The 12,074-nt window shown below is 39.2% G+C and overlaps 1 protein-coding gene across 1 annotated transcript in view; it reads right to left on the bottom strand.

Moving 5' to 3' along the window:
- Cntnap2 (contactin associated protein 2) overlaps positions 1 to 12,074 on the bottom strand; it is a 1,597,185-nt gene that overhangs the window by 703,948 nt on the left and 881,163 nt on the right. The window contains exon 10 of the mRNA XM_048340407.1: positions 1,354 to 1,525. Within this exon, the coding sequence (XP_048196364.1) occupies positions 1,354 to 1,525 (172 nt within the window). The remainder of the gene's footprint in view (positions 1 to 1,353; positions 1,526 to 12,074) is intronic.

Here is a 12,074-nt window from a genome sequence, read left to right as displayed (position 1 = left end):
CAAAAATTAGGAGTTTTGCTATTCTTTTCAAACATAAACTGTTTATACTAGAAATATCAATATTCCTGTACATGTAATATTACATAGTATACTTTTTCTTTGTCTTATTATAAACACATTCATGTTTTCAAACCATTATATTCTAGAGCCACCATAAACTTTAATGTTCAGTTCACAGGAATGGCATTCTGCTAAGCTTCAAGAGATTCAAACTCGTTGCATGACAGGTTAGTTTGTACATTGGTAAGGTGACTTACATGTCTGTGAATGACAATATAATGATATCTGCCTACATGAAAAAAGTTTGAGATGTATGATCTACACTTTAAAGTTCACACTCAAGTAGCAGTAATACCTTGCTTGAAAAACTTTTTAAATTGAAATACATTTTCAAAATTAATACAATTATTGTTTACAGTGATGTAGTCCTTCCAAAAGATTTAAAAATAGCTTAGAAAGTCACTGTAAATCATTAGGTTAACTTCAAGTCATAGTTAAGTGTCGTATGTTTGCCAACAAAGTATCTTAAATTGAAATGCTAAACATTTTCTTGAAAGGCAATTTAAAAAGTATGCAAAGGGAATCTACATTATACTAGAATATTGGATATAAAATTTGTATCTTTCTACTTTTGAGAGTTCAATTAAATTTTTTATGAAAATCTGCTTCCCAGATTTGCAAAAACCCAGTAAGATTATATTTTTCTGTATCTTTACATGTGTATTTTGAAATCAGAGTCATTGATTCCAAATACTTCATGTCAGTTTATCCCCATTTGCACACTGACATTGTGCAAAATTTCTAAAAGAGATGTTCTAAAAGAGATGTTTGGAAGGCATAACGCGCAGGCTAAGTGATGATGGAGATGGGAAGAATGAAAACATCTTTGCTTGGGAACATAGAAGGCAGAGAAAATTAAGCTGTCAGAGTGAAGATGTATTCTATCCATAAAGTGATAGGTGGAATTAAAATCCCTTTGTACAACTATTTAAAGATAATAAATAAATAAATAAGTACTTATGAGAATTCAACTATCATTGAGTTCAATGTTCCACTATTATTGAGCTGTTACATAATGCACACGTCTCTGAAGGAGTCTGATTGAGGCTAATGTGACACTATTGATTCTTCCACTGTCTATTTGTGTGTGTGTGTGTGTGTGTGTGTGTGTTTCTCCCACAGATGCTGTCAGTTCTAATATTGCAAATATTATCATGATAAACAACTCTCAATTGGCTCATTATTTGTGTCTTCGATTCTTCCCTTTTCTGCTGGGTGTTTCCCTTGTTTGGCAAGAGGAGCGTGATCTGGAAAATCCCAGACACCCTGAGGCACCACGCACATATGACTCACCTGTCGATGATGGCACACATATCAATGCTGACATTGGCAAAACTTCCTGGCTTTCTTTGTGCCACTTCATATAAGTTCACCAGTTGGTCATCGACTTGGATGAGTTGCATGCAACCTTGAAACGAGGGCTGAAGGGTCGAGTGGCTTGAGTTACTCATCTGGTTCAGAAAACCTGTGAGACAGAAGGGGCAGAAACACTGTAATCAGCCTCCAGTACACTTGATGGAACCTATTGTGCGTATCAAATCTTTCCACAGCCAGCATGGCCAACGACAGTGTTTTTAAATCTCATTGTCATCGTTGGTTGCATAAGACATTTGAGAACGTGACATGATTGTGAGGAAGTCACAGTTGATGCACTAGCAGCTATGAGACAATTGTCTCTCTCCGATCTGCTGTCATTCAAACTTTCTCTTTTCTCTATTTCCCACTCTGTCCATCTCTCAGTTGCTTTTCTGTCTAAGGCTTACAAGTTATCACTTAGCCTGCCTTCAGAAATGAGGCATGAAACTTTAGAACTTTATAAACTCCCCAACTTTGTTTTCTTATTTAACACATTGTCATTTGGGTCATGGCCTCACTTTGCAGCCCAGGTTGGATATTTGAACTCACGATCCACATCTTCCTACCTGTCAGATCCTGAAGCTACTGTAAATGGCAGCTATATAAATGGTAACAGATGGAACTAGTAGAAAAAAAGTAAACAACAAGACAAAAATTTCACAATAAATAAAATTCTATGAGAATGCTATGATTCTATATATATTCCAAGCTTGAAATCAGATTGTAAGAACTTTATTGCTAAATAACTTTGAAACAGTAATACCAACCAGTCATTATTATGGCTTTTCAATAAAAAAGTTAATTTGTAATTGTCCATAAGAGATTTGTGTGGCATAAGGGAATGCTATTGCTTATTCACATTAAGTACCCCTAGAACGTCCCCCAAACAACGACTTGTCATAATGATCCCCATACCAAATGTTCCTAGTAAGCAATTTTAAATTGTACTCATTCTCTGTTTATAAACATAAAGTTACTTTGTGTAAAAATAATTTATACACAAAATGGATTGAAACCAATGTATACCATCAAGTGAGCAAAACTGGATTCTTAATAAAAATAGATATAAATCATTAGGTGAGTAAAAATGATCTATTCTCATTGACCAGTAATAATAGCTTAGAATACTGACATTTTTTTTCCTCACTTCAGGGCACAGTAAAATCTAGTTGTTGTCATTCGGACTATATACAAAAAAGTGTGTTCAATAAGCCTGACTGACTCCTGGATTTATTATTCCTAGTTTTGACCAACTTTGATCAAAACATAATAAAATTTTAAAAAACCCTCAAAAAAGGTATTTAAATTTCCACACGTGCATTGCTTTTGTTTTTTTGTGTTTTTTTTTTTTTTTTTTTTTTTGGCCAGTCCTGGGCCTTGGACTCAGGGCCTGAGCACTGTCCCTGGCTTCTTCCCGCTCAAGGCTAGCACTCTGCCACTTGAGCCACAGCGCCGCTTCTGGCCGTTTTCTGTATATGTGGTGCTGGGGAATCGAACCTAGGGCCTCGTGTATCCGAGGCAGGCACTCTTGCCACTAGGCTATATCCCCAGCCCTCCACACGTGCATTGCGTGGCTCAGTTGATGATGTGGAGGAGGTCACAGTTTCAAATTCATTGTTAGTTGTGTCTAAAACCTTGTGTGACCTACTCTTTATTTTGTAAAAATATTCCTCCTAAGAAGCTAATGGTGTCCAGAAAGCAAGGCACAAGTTACAATCATCTTCTAGACGGATCTGTGAGAAGTTTTAATTAAGGAATCAAGTGGACATTTTAGACATTTTGAAAGACAAAATGTCTACCAAGGAAGTTGGATGGTGGTGTGGGGAAAAATGAGTGAAATATCTGCAGTCTTTGAAATAATGTGAAATAAGGTTTAGGATTTGGAGCACAGTGTTAAGGTGAATAATAGTAGCTTTTATGGAAGTATTGTAGCCTCCTCTGTGGTTTCAAGTTACAGATACTCAGACCTACTGAGATAAGTTTCAGAGTATTGAACTCGATGCATCCTGGGTACCCATCATGGCTTCTCAACTAACTACCTGCAGACACCACGACTTCACGCTATTATTTTCCTTCAATACAATAATATAAAAGTAAAATCACTTTTAAATGAGCTTCTCACATTAAAACTCAGAGGTTCTCTGTCATAGAGCAATAAACAGTTAACTTGTTACTAGAATAGAGTTTGATGTGTGTGTGTGTGTGTGTGTGTGTGTGTGTGTGTTATTTTCTAAGCCATATTTATTTATTTGCATTGACTTAGTCCTTTTAGGAAAATGCTGATCCTAGATTCATGGTCTATTTAGAATAGTTGTATGCACACACTTGATGTTCAATTGTCTAATCAAGACAAAATGAAATGAGGTTCAATGTCTAAACTTAGCAGGGAGAAAACACCCAGCTGTAACTATGGCCCATTTCCAACAAGATTATCTTGTTTTATCTGTGAGGACTCTAAATATCCCCACTAACATTGAAAGATTCCAAAATAAGATCTATTTCACAAGACAAGGAACTCCTCTGAAGCAACGCAACTGTGTCATCTATAGATCAGGTACAATAAAGTTCACAAAACAAGCCTTCCTGTGCTATTTACAACAATATTCTGTTACTGATAGTTTTAAATTTTGAAATTGTCAGTCTTCTCATATTCCTACATGAGATATACTGGAGGACATGGTAGCATGACAAACTTCTACATATACATTAGGATTGACACTTTTTCTCTCTTCTTCTATCCCTAAAGTTTCTAAGGTGGATCACATTAACTTTTGCCTCGGGCTATTTGCACCCTTTTGCAGTCTTCTTTCAACTTTAATCAGGGCTGACTCCTGCAGACAATGTAAAGTTGTGCAAAGTCAGGCACTGTTGGCCCATACGTGTAATCCAAATGAAGACAGCACCTGGAAGTTCATGTTTCAAAGCCAGCCCAGGCAGAAAAGCCTGTGAGAGTCCATCTCCCATCACCCAGAAACATTCAGTACTAGAGGGGTGGCACAAGTGATACTACACTAGCTTTGATCAAGGAAGCAGAGTAAGAAGAAGGTCCTAAAATGCCTGTTTCACACACACACACACACACACACACACACACATTATTTAAGTGATTTAAATGGTTACCCTCTTAATCTCTGTGCTGCAAAATCAGCACCATGCAATCCAGCAGTCCTGGGGAAAGGCCCATGAGAGGTAATAAAAGATTAACATGTTTGCAAATTTGTTTGTGGAGGTACTTTGCTATGCAACAATAAGTAATGACTAGATAGCTTGGTAGTGGGAGAAAATTAAACCCAAGACCTCAAAATCATAACCCTGATTTAGGGCCTGGAAAGTGCAAATAAGCTGGAGAGGCCTGAAGAGAGCTCCTAGCCAGAAGCCTAATGGTCCTTAAGAGGGCTGTCAGTAATGGCTCAACTGAAGGTAAGAAAAATGTTACCATAAATGGAAAAAAAAAGTGTTGAATTCTTGCTGCTATGGGGTAGGGGAAAATGTAGTGATATCTTTGGCTATAGAATGGAAAGAAAACAGATTATTCTGGAAAAAATGTGTAAATTAATTTAAGAACAGATCTGGGAAGAATATATAAAGTGTTGTGTAGTATTGCCATGGCTAATCTTAGTTGAAAGAGAAGGACATAGAAGATTAATGAAGCATATTTTGGGGTGTCTGTGAAAGTGTTTCCAGAGATGAACTAAAGCATGCCCTCTGTGTGGGTGGCAAGATCCCATAGGAAGTAAAGAGGAGAAGGAGAAATCCAGCTAGAATTCCATAAAAAGGTTCTCAATTTCCATCTATTTGGGTGGTGAATAAAGCAAGGATGAGATGGCAGAAAGTCATGGCATAATGATAAGCAGGAGACAGGAATGTCAACTCCATGGTACCACCTCACAAGCCCTGTCGTGCTTCGGCAGCAAACACAAAAGATCCTCCTTTGATTTAATGAAGCAAACTTAAAAAAAGTGATAGGAATTACATTTTTTTAAATTAGGACAAGGTTGGTAATACCACTACTAGTTTGTACTGGAAGGATCTCAAATGGTACAAAATGAGAAGAAATTCTGAGACCTCTAAACTTCTATGGGCAAGCAACTCTGAAGATGAAAGCACAGATTATCTTTCATCAACAACTACAAAATTTTAAAAGAAAAAAGGAAAGAAGAATGACGAGACTGGGAATATAGCCTAGTGGTAAAGTGCTCTCCTTGTACACATGAAGCCTTGGGTTCGATTCCTCAGCACCACATATATAGCAAAAGCCGGAAGTGGCGCTGTGGCTCAAGTGGTAGAGTGCTAGCCTTGAGCAAAACGAAGCTAGGGACAGTGCTCAGGCCCTGAGTTCAAGCCCCAGAACTGGCAAAAAAAAAAAAAAAGAAGAAGAAGAATGACAGTTAAGCTCTAAAGAGCAGAGCAAGGGACCACAGAAAATTATTGACAAGATACAGTTAAGATCTGTATTCTAGACTAGATTTCAAAACTGTGTAAATCCTCCACTTTGAATCAGAGTCTAAATTTCTCTGTGTCTGTCGTTCCACTGGACACTGGGTATATGGTACACATAAAATGTGTTCCTAAGTCTTCAGATTGAAAGAAGCTGCACTTGAATAACTAAACCCAAACACAATCACTTTCTCAGGGAACTTCCCAGGAAAGTCTTCTTAATCTGACTTGACTTTGATAAGGCCATTGAGTTTAGGCAGATAACCAACTGGAAAATAATTCTGGAAGTCATTTTGGAGACATGGATCTTTGTAAGTTTGTGGGTAAAATCTTGCAATCAGCCTCCCTGACAGCCATAAATATTTATATTATGTTTATCTTATGTTAGGCATCTCCTACTATTTATGATTTTGCATGATTTCATCCTGTCCTGAAGCAGTGATATCGCGCAACAAATAAAACATTGCACAAGTCACAGCTTATTTTTCACTTCTATGGCCAAATACTAGGTGTATTACAGGTTGCATCCTAGTCTTTGATCACTTGCTGCAGGACAGACCAGCCTCATGCCCTGCCTGGAGAAACCTTATGTCTTCTGAGAGAGAGGCACACATGTGCAGAGAAACTGAGGTGAACATAAGCAGCCAGCAGCAACTTGCCAGCCCTATGAGTCGCTCATCTTCAAACAGAGCTTACGTCCTAGGCAGATCATTAGCTTGTGGTTCTAGAAAAGAGATCATTGCAGCGGCACCAGCAGTTTCAAATCAGAGAGGCGCAGTGAAACTGTCACAGATCACTAGCTTCTAATGGAAAAGTAGGATATCATAAATGAATACTCTATAGGCAGTCATTCCATAACAATAAATAATACATACAGATTACAATGAACCAATCTGATCTTACCTTCTCCTATGTTTGTTTGTTTTTGATGCCTCATTCTGGGACTTGAACTCAAGGTCATGGCACTCTCCCTGGATTCCTTGTGCTCAAGGCTACTTGAACCACAACTCTACTTTAGGGATTGTGTGTGTGTGTGTGTGTGTGTGTGTGATTATTGGTGATAAAAGTCTCATAAACTTTTCTGCCTGAGCTGGCTTTGAACTGCAATCCTCAGATCTCAGCCTCCTGAGATAGGATTATAGGCATATGTCAGGCATATGTGCCTGGTTCAATAATTTTAAGGACTGGAATACAAATATGAACTAATAATACAAATTTGACCCAGTCCTGCAACACAGGTAGAATGTAGACAATCCCCTTACAGTTAACAATGAGCTAAAGATGCTGAGTTTTTTTATACTAAAAGTCATGGTAATCTAACTTCTTTGGGAACACAGGAAAACATACTTATTTTCTGTTTTGTTTACTTTATGGATGAATATAACCTCAATAAGAACACTGTCATATGGATGTCTGTGTATGATAGTTGATTTTAATTGCTAGACTGATTGGCTTAAGATATTCCTGCAAGATTTGTAAACCACATTTCTCTGTGTGTCTCTGTGGACATTACCAGAGAGAATCAGCAGGTGACAGGTATCCAGGGGGTCGGAAAAGCACAGCCCTGAATTTGGGCAATATCTCTAGATAGGAGGCAAGCTAGAATAACACTGGGAAGGAAGAAATGAGTCAGCACATGCAAATGCTATTCTTCCTAAACGAGTGCATTCTTTGTGCTTCCCATTGACCATGGATGTCAGACTCCAGACGCTTCAGCCTCTCAACCCAGACTCGCACTAGCTCTTCTCCAGGGAGCTTCTATCCCTTTGGCCTCGGACTCTGACCAGATCAGTTCCCATTGATCTGAGGCTCCCATCATATTGGACGGAACAAACCAAGGGATCTCAGGGTCTCTGCTGGGCAGGCAGCCATCCTGAAACTTTCACACAGCGTCTAACTGCGTGAGCCAATGCAATAAATCTCCTTCGATGATTTTACTTATATGATTGGCTCTGATCATGACTCACATGCTGTGATGCTTTCAGGGGCTATTAAAAGCTCAGAATTTAACTTGCTTAGAAGATGAATAGTGGGATTGTTTGCAGATATAAATATGGAGCTAGGATTTTGAGGGTCAGAAATGAATAGATATAAAATACAAATAAAGTAAAACTTAATGGAAAGATTATCAAGTTAGTGGTGAGGTAATATAAGGAGGTAAAACCTTTGCATGTTTTTGGCTCAGAGCTTTACATTTATGCCTATGAATTCTGACTTACAAGTACAGTGAATATATGGTTTGATGTGATTGGATTTTTGCAAGCGAACAATGTGTTATCATAGCCTCAGCAAAATGTAGTTCTTGTCAGTCTTACCTGCATCTAGCCATCTGTAACTTGAAAGTTCCCCTTCATATAGGATCACTGGAATTATGTTGCTTTATTGAAATGTTTGAGATTTCTGTTTTAAGCCTTATCACACACATAAAAGCCCCATATCTGATTTGAAGTCCACCCAGTTTATTATTCTTTTTGCTGACAAAAGGATTTTCTGCATGCTCAAGGTCTTAAAATTTTAATTCAGAAATATGTCAGTGAGAAACATGCTGACATTTGTACTGACATTAGAATGTCAATCTAAATTGCTGTAAGTTATAATGTTAATCCGATGGAACAGAAAAGGCAAACAATAGATACTAGACTGGAAAACTTACGTGGGTACATGAAGTTTCTCTGTTCACATTTACTCGAAAGTGAGGAAGCTCGGGAGATTTAGAGATATGCTAGATGAATGCTACAAAGATGCTAAAGATAATTTACAGTTTGCTTTCCAATATATCCAGAATAACTAAGGCAAAAACAGGTTGAGCAGGAACAGAAAGAGAAGTCTTGGGATCAAGTTCCTAGCATAAATAACAAAGTACAGTAGATGAGAAGCGAGCCTGAGAGAGGTTGGTATCTACCACTGAGGGCACGAACACAGGGTTATACCTTGTGGAGCTGGGTGCAGGACAGGGTAATTGAGAGCCTAGTGAAGCCAGGTTACAATGTCAGGGGTCGGGCTCAATATGGAACATGAAAAAGCCCGCAGGCATTCTATAGGCTTGGGTGGGAAGACATTTGCATGTGTGGTCCTTGTATTGAAAATTCCCATTCTCCTCTGAGGAGCGTCTGGAAGTAGGATCACCTCCTTGGCCTAGCTTAGGACGTCACCACTGTCCAAGACCAGGAATCCTGGGAAAAGTGGTGGATTTCAGGACTGAGTTAGAACCAGTACAGAGTGGCTCTAGAAGACTCTGTTGCCTCATGAAGAAAGGTGGGGGATGCTAGCAAGCTTGATCCATGGCAGGATGCGAGAGAAGCAGCTTAAATTCCTCCTTCTGGCCTAACTGAAGACAATTTGAGCATAAAATGCATAATTAGTATGCTCACAAGCATGTTTGGGGTGTTAAGATGAAGAAAGCAAAAGTTACAATCATATCCCATTGAATAAACATCTATCAGATGAGCTGCATAACAGTGAATGAATATGTGGCAAATAAGTCCTTCCTGGGCTGGGGATATGGCCTAGTGGCAAGAGTGCCTGCTTCATATACATGAGGCCCTGGGTTCGATTCCCCAGCACCATATATACAGAAAATGGGCAGAAGTGGCGCTGTGACTCAAGTGGCAGAGTGCTAGCCTTGAGCAAAAAGAAGCCAGGGACAGTGCTCAGGCCCTGAGTCCAAGCCCCAGGACTGGCCAAAAATAAATTTAAAAAAAATAAAAAAATAAAAGTCCTTCCTATAGCTCCTGGCTAAGTTGTGGATGTTCTAGTTATTTTTCAGATAGGGTCTTAGGCTTTTGGATGGTGCTCATTTAAGGCTATGATTTTCTTACCTCTACCTATTGCCCAGCTGGGATTATAGGCATGTACCACCATGCCTGGCCTGAAATGATATTCAGTATCTCACTATCATTTTCTTCTGGGCACTTTCTCAATTACTCCGAGTTTCTCTGAGCACTGGTTGAATAACTCTTTGTTTTTTCTGTCTTAGAAGAATATATCAGTGAAGCTAAAGTAGATGAGATGGTTGAGAGAGGTTTAACAGGAAAACTTGATTGGACTATCTATCTAGTCCCGTCCATTGTATAGAAGCACTGCACACAGAGAGACAACTAGAATAAGTCTTAGGTCTCTGGCTGAATACACTGATACTGGCAGAGAGGACACAGGATTCACAGTGGGTCTTTGAGCAGCTGGGGCAGGGCATTGAATGTTTCAATGAGTGAAGGGCTGGACTCGGCCAGCCTACAGTACCTTGGGGGGATCCAAGATGAAGGGCTTGGCATCGGGCCTCACATCCACAACTCTGGGGAGTCAGGAAAGATGAGGATTTGAGAAAGATCCAAAGTCACTGTGCCCTGAAGGTGGCTGCAATTGCCTGAGGGAATTGTGTGGCTCACGAGATAAAGAGGGCCAAGGCTAGAACTTTAGAATCAACTATAAACCGGAGGACGGGGTAGGGTGGGTGCAGGAAAATAAGCCCATGAAGAAAACTGAGAGAGAAGCAGGAGAAAAACCTTAGAGATGACCTGAGGAAAGGATACAGAAGGTCATCGGTGTTGATTGTGGAATCTGCATTGCATAGAGATGCAGTGATTATTCTGGGAGGAGCAGACAAGCAGAGGTAGGCTATAGGGAGCCTAGCACCCCATAATCAAGGAGGAGTTCACTAATGAAAGGGTAACTTCTTCGTGTGTAAGTATTGAATCAATGAATTTGTATTGGGGGGGGAGGGGAGGTTGGTGGCATCGTGAGGCTCGAACTCAACCTGGGCACTGTCCCTAAGTTTTTTGTCCTCAGGGCTACCACTCTACCACTTGAGCCCACAGCTCCACTTCCAGTTATTTTGGTGGTTCATTGGAAATAAGAGACTCATGAGCTTTCTTGCCTAGGCCAGCTTTGAACTGTGATCCTCAGATCTCAGCTTCTTGAGTAGTTCATTAGTCAATCTTAATGATGCAACTGACATAACTCAATTTATAGCCTTATTCAAATTTAGCACAAGTTATTTTTCTTTATAACATTTATTTTTTATTGTTTCTTTATAATGGATGTGGATAGGCTACAAAGCCAAGCATGTTTCCCTATCAGTTTTGGGTGTTGTTTAAATTATTTAAGTGCCTTGGATTCTCCGATTCTTTATCCAGGAAGTAGACAAATTACAGTTTGCAAGCAGCACTTGGAAGCCCCGTGGGGGAAAAATGGTAAAAATTCATCTCAAAATGAATTGCTTAAACAGCGTAGCACCCACTATATGTCAAAGAGGGCTATTAAGCCTGTTTTATCTTTTTACTGACAGAGGTTGCGTATGTAATTTCATTCATGTTCCTATATGTTGCATAACTGACAATGTACTTCGTTTGTCCTTAAGGATTCTTCATTCTCCTTAAGAAGATGAGCATAAAGAATACAAACATGGTTGTGATCAAAGCGGCCAGACAGCTGATTCTTTGACTAAATGAAATAGAATCAGATCTGAGAACATTGCTGCCTTCCTTCTCCATAGCTTCACTGAGAGTGGTTTCTTGCCTAGGGTTTCTGCTCTGCTTCATATGCACTGTCATTACCTGTTCTGGTTTCTTTGTAGGACATAGGTGTGGAAGTTCCTCAGGGTTTATCTGGACTGCATCTGTCTTACTGGTAGGTTTTCCTTCATTAGGGTTCTATCCCCGCCCACTGACCCAAGTACCAGGGGATAGCTCCCACCTTATCTCCATCTTGGTCCTCAAATGAGAACTCAAGAATAATATACTTCAGGTTTCTTTGATTTCTCCACTGCAATGTATCTCCCACGTTACAAATACAACCTCTCCTGTCCTGAAGAGCACACTCACATCCTGGAATTTCCATCTTTCACACATAGGTGCCTTCCAGGCCCCCTGAGCCTAGACTGTCACAGTTTCTCTGCTACACAGTTCTAATCCATCATTGCTTTGAAAATTGGGTGGTTTCTGTCCAAAAAAAGTCAATGTGAGCACGATTCAGTCTGGCTCTAGAGTCTGTCATGTATGTAATAAGTAAATCTACAGGAATTTGGAATATGCTCAAGGTTTGCCATTCCCTTGATAAGCTGGCATTCCATGATGAAAATAATTCCATAGACATTTACAAACCAAGGTGTTATATATTTGAGGACAAAAATATTTTTAAATGTTATATGTTAACTTACTTTTATGTAAGTACATTTTAATATTTTTTTAGTTATACTTGATAAACTTTGTCTGTAGTTACATTTT

Source organism: Perognathus longimembris, chromosome 2 (genome assembly GCF_023159225.1).
Source record: "Perognathus longimembris pacificus isolate PPM17 chromosome 2, ASM2315922v1, whole genome shotgun sequence".
Classification (NCBI taxonomy): Eukaryota; Metazoa; Chordata; class Mammalia; order Rodentia; family Heteromyidae; genus Perognathus; species Perognathus longimembris.
Note: the sequence above shows the minus strand (reverse complement) of the source record. Positions and strands in the feature narration are given on the sequence as shown.